Source organism: Medicago sativa, chromosome 5, assembly GCF_051527215.1.
Source record: "Medicago sativa cultivar Bolivia chromosome 5, Bolivia_mono, whole genome shotgun sequence".
In the NCBI taxonomy this organism is placed as follows: domain Eukaryota; kingdom Viridiplantae; phylum Streptophyta; class Magnoliopsida; order Fabales; family Fabaceae; genus Medicago; species Medicago sativa.
Genome location: NC_140753.1, coordinates 41520923 through 41524001, shown reverse-complemented (window position 1 = coordinate 41524001; position 3079 = coordinate 41520923). Strand labels below are relative to the sequence as shown.

The following is a 3079-nucleotide window of genomic DNA, read 5'->3' as shown; positions in this document are numbered from 1 at the left end:
TGATGGCGCACCAAGGCTGAACAAGATGAATTGCGCCAATAATTAATCCAATCCTCATTACACACTGCCCTATCAAGCCTTAGAGCCACATTTTCATTACCAAAACGACCATTAGTCCACGTGAAGAAAGAACCCCCAGTAGGTAAATGATGTAAAATATTAGCATTGGACCAATTTAAAAAATCCTCACAAGACAAATTTGGTGGCGGTCTCTTACCCCTTTTCTCATGTGCACCCAAAATAGCATTAAAATAAACAACCATGGCCCTTGAAAACAACCTTGAAGATGAGTTAGATCAGCCCAAAGTTGTCGACGCTTCAAATAATAATTACTAGCATAAATCCCGGCAATATATACAGTAGACTGAAAACAAGAAATTTCCAAAGCTATACATTGATCCGAAACGAAAATAACAGTAGCAAGTAAGGCATTCCCCCAGAGAGCCCAAAGATTAGGCATCAAGGAACCTCTATTATTAATACAATATTTAGAAACACCTATAGATGGCCAATACCAAGCAGGAACTTGATGAAAATTAATCATAGGCTCAACAATAAATATCAGACTTGGTTTGTGAGACAAATAAATTTTTTTTTAAAGCAAGACGAGTGTCCGGATTACCAATACCTCTAACATTCCAATAAAGAACATTCATTGATCAGTCTTGGAATTTTCACCCCTAGCACGGGTTTTTGGCGGCTTTGGCATTATCTGCTGAACTTTTACTTTCTGTTTCTGACTCTTTTTAAGCACCGGCATAAAACCTTCCGCTGCCGCTCTAGCATCATATTCACAAACTCTTTCCCACAAATCCAAGCCATGCTGAATATTCTTACTAGGGTGAACATGTTGTTGTTGCAGGTCCACCCCATCATGTTGCGGCATAGTACCTCCATCATGCGGAACAAAAAAATTAGGTGGCCTCATCAAATTCTCTGAAACCGTCACATCAACATGTGCATCAGTGAATGGACATGCAACAATCTCACGAGCACCCGTGGGACTCTCCTCCAGCTCCCGTGGGCTCACATGATCATGTTCCACTCCATCCTGAAGAGATTCAGAACCCTCATTCACCGCGGGAACCTCCACCTCCTCCGTTGATGCCTGAATTGTCGGAACCTCTTCCCTAGGCAGTATGTCCTCACGCCCAAGAGGGGATGAATGTGAGTTACTCTCATGAAAACCAGTGGGACTCTCCTCCAGCTCCCTTTGGCTTACGTGATTATGACCCACACTATCCAGAAGAGACTTGGAAACAACATCCACCACAGGGTTCTCCAACTCCTCCCGTGATATCTGAGGTGACCTCCTCTCTTCTACAAGTTGCACGGCATCGTGCGCATCAGTGGAAACAACCTCCAACACAGGTGCAGCAGTGTTCAACTCATTAGTACGCTCAATACGATCAAAAACATTATGCAACGAGATACTGAACGAGTTTGATGTGAAATCCGAACCTGGCACTGCTGGTAAAGAAACCGGAATCGATTGAGTATGAGTGTTGACAGGGACAGCCTGTGTCGTCTGCTGAACTGGGACAGAAGTCCTGGCAATGGTTGTAACTGTAGAGTAAACAGAAGTGGGAACCCAAGAAACATTCCCTCCAGTGGCCGAAGTTGAAGCACCTCCAGCTTTGGAAGTGGGTGCTTCCTTGGCCGGTTGTTTCCCTCGGTCGACCTTTTCCTTGGCAGCTTGTGGGTGCAACCAACGGCAGGTAGTGATGTTATGTCCAATAGAATAACAGTGGTGACAAAATAAAGGCCGCCTTTCGTATTGTATCTCGACCTTAAATGCATAACCCTCTCTTTCCACAAGAACCTCATCATAAGCCTTCTTCGATAAATCGATGTCAACGAGTATACGAGCATAGTGCCCAAAAGTACGGTTTCTAGTGGGACCATCTATGTCAATTGGTGTCCCAACTGCACTGGCAATTTCCTTCAGAGTTCTCTCCCTCCAATACTCCTGAGGTAGCTCCACTAACCGAATCCATATCGAGACATGAGTTTGTTTCTGAGTCAAAAGCTTAAAATCTTTAGTCCATTGGGAGAACCGCAATAAACCGGGCTTGAGATTGACGGTACCTACTGCCCAAATTTTCTTCAAATCCTCCGCCGACTCAAAATGATAATCATAGAACCCTTTGCCAAGCGGTACCATTTTCCATCCTGCTGAAGTCTTCCACAGATTTCCAATTTTAGCGTTAAGGTCCCGTGCAGAATAAGACTTTTCTCCTTTGTTAAGAGTCAGTCGAGCTCTCAACACCTTTCTACAATCCTCAACCCCTTTCTGATATTCTTCCTGGCCTATTTTGATACTCAGTGCATCTCCCTTAATACAAGGAGCAGGAAAAGGCAGTTCCTTATGATTATGTGTACCCGCAAGAGCTGAAGCAAAAGTAATTGCTGGTCCTGTAGCCTGAGGCGTCATTGTAGGTCCAAGAACCTGAGCCGTGTTTGTTACAATGGGCACCAAAGCTGCAGAAGTTGTGGCCTCTGAGATCGTCGGCCATGGGCTTTCGTAAGCCATTCTCCTGGTGCAAAACCTCCCTGAGCCGATTCTAATTATGGTGCACACGTGTATCAACCTTTGTAATGCCCAAAGGCATTAACGCGGTTGCGTGTCTCCAATTGGAAGAACCAGTGAAGGTGAAATCAGTACCAGGTTGTGCAGCAAAACATATGAATAAAGTATGTATAGAAATCGAACAGAAGGGAAAACAGCTACAAGGACAACAAAATTCTAATTATGGAAGTCACGTGTACCAATATTTGCAACACCAATCAGGGTCATCACGATAGCGTGCATCCAATGGGAAGAATTTCAGTGTTCAAAGCAAACTGTAACCCTAGGCCGGACAATTATGGGGGTCAAACACTTATCCGGATGAAATTTGAGGATAGGCAAAAAAGATCCTGATGAGGCTTTGAATTAGTTATTTCCAAAAAAAAAATTCGTAACAAATCAAAAGCTTCGTCAGCCTTGGAGTTGAACGAGGAATAGTTCTCTCTCACTCTATTTTTTCTTTTGTTTTTCATCATAGGAGTTTAAATTCACAAATTAAATGTTTTTATT

At 43.4% G+C, this 3079-nt stretch overlaps 1 protein-coding gene across 1 annotated transcript; it reads right to left on the bottom strand.

The window, feature by feature from the left end:
• Positions 1-652: 652 nt before the first annotated feature.
• Positions 653-2533, bottom strand: LOC146922187 (uncharacterized). The gene has a single exon (XM_085711486.1). The coding sequence runs from the start codon at positions 2531-2533 to the stop codon at positions 653-655; it is 1881 nt and encodes a 626-aa protein (XP_085567612.1).
• Between the last annotated feature and the right edge of the window lie 546 nt (positions 2534-3079).

Coding starts and splice junctions, on each gene's coding strand:
- LOC146922187 (XM_085711486.1), bottom strand. CDS start 2,533: ATGGCTTACGAAAGCCCATGGCCGACGATCTCAGAGGCCACAACTTCT.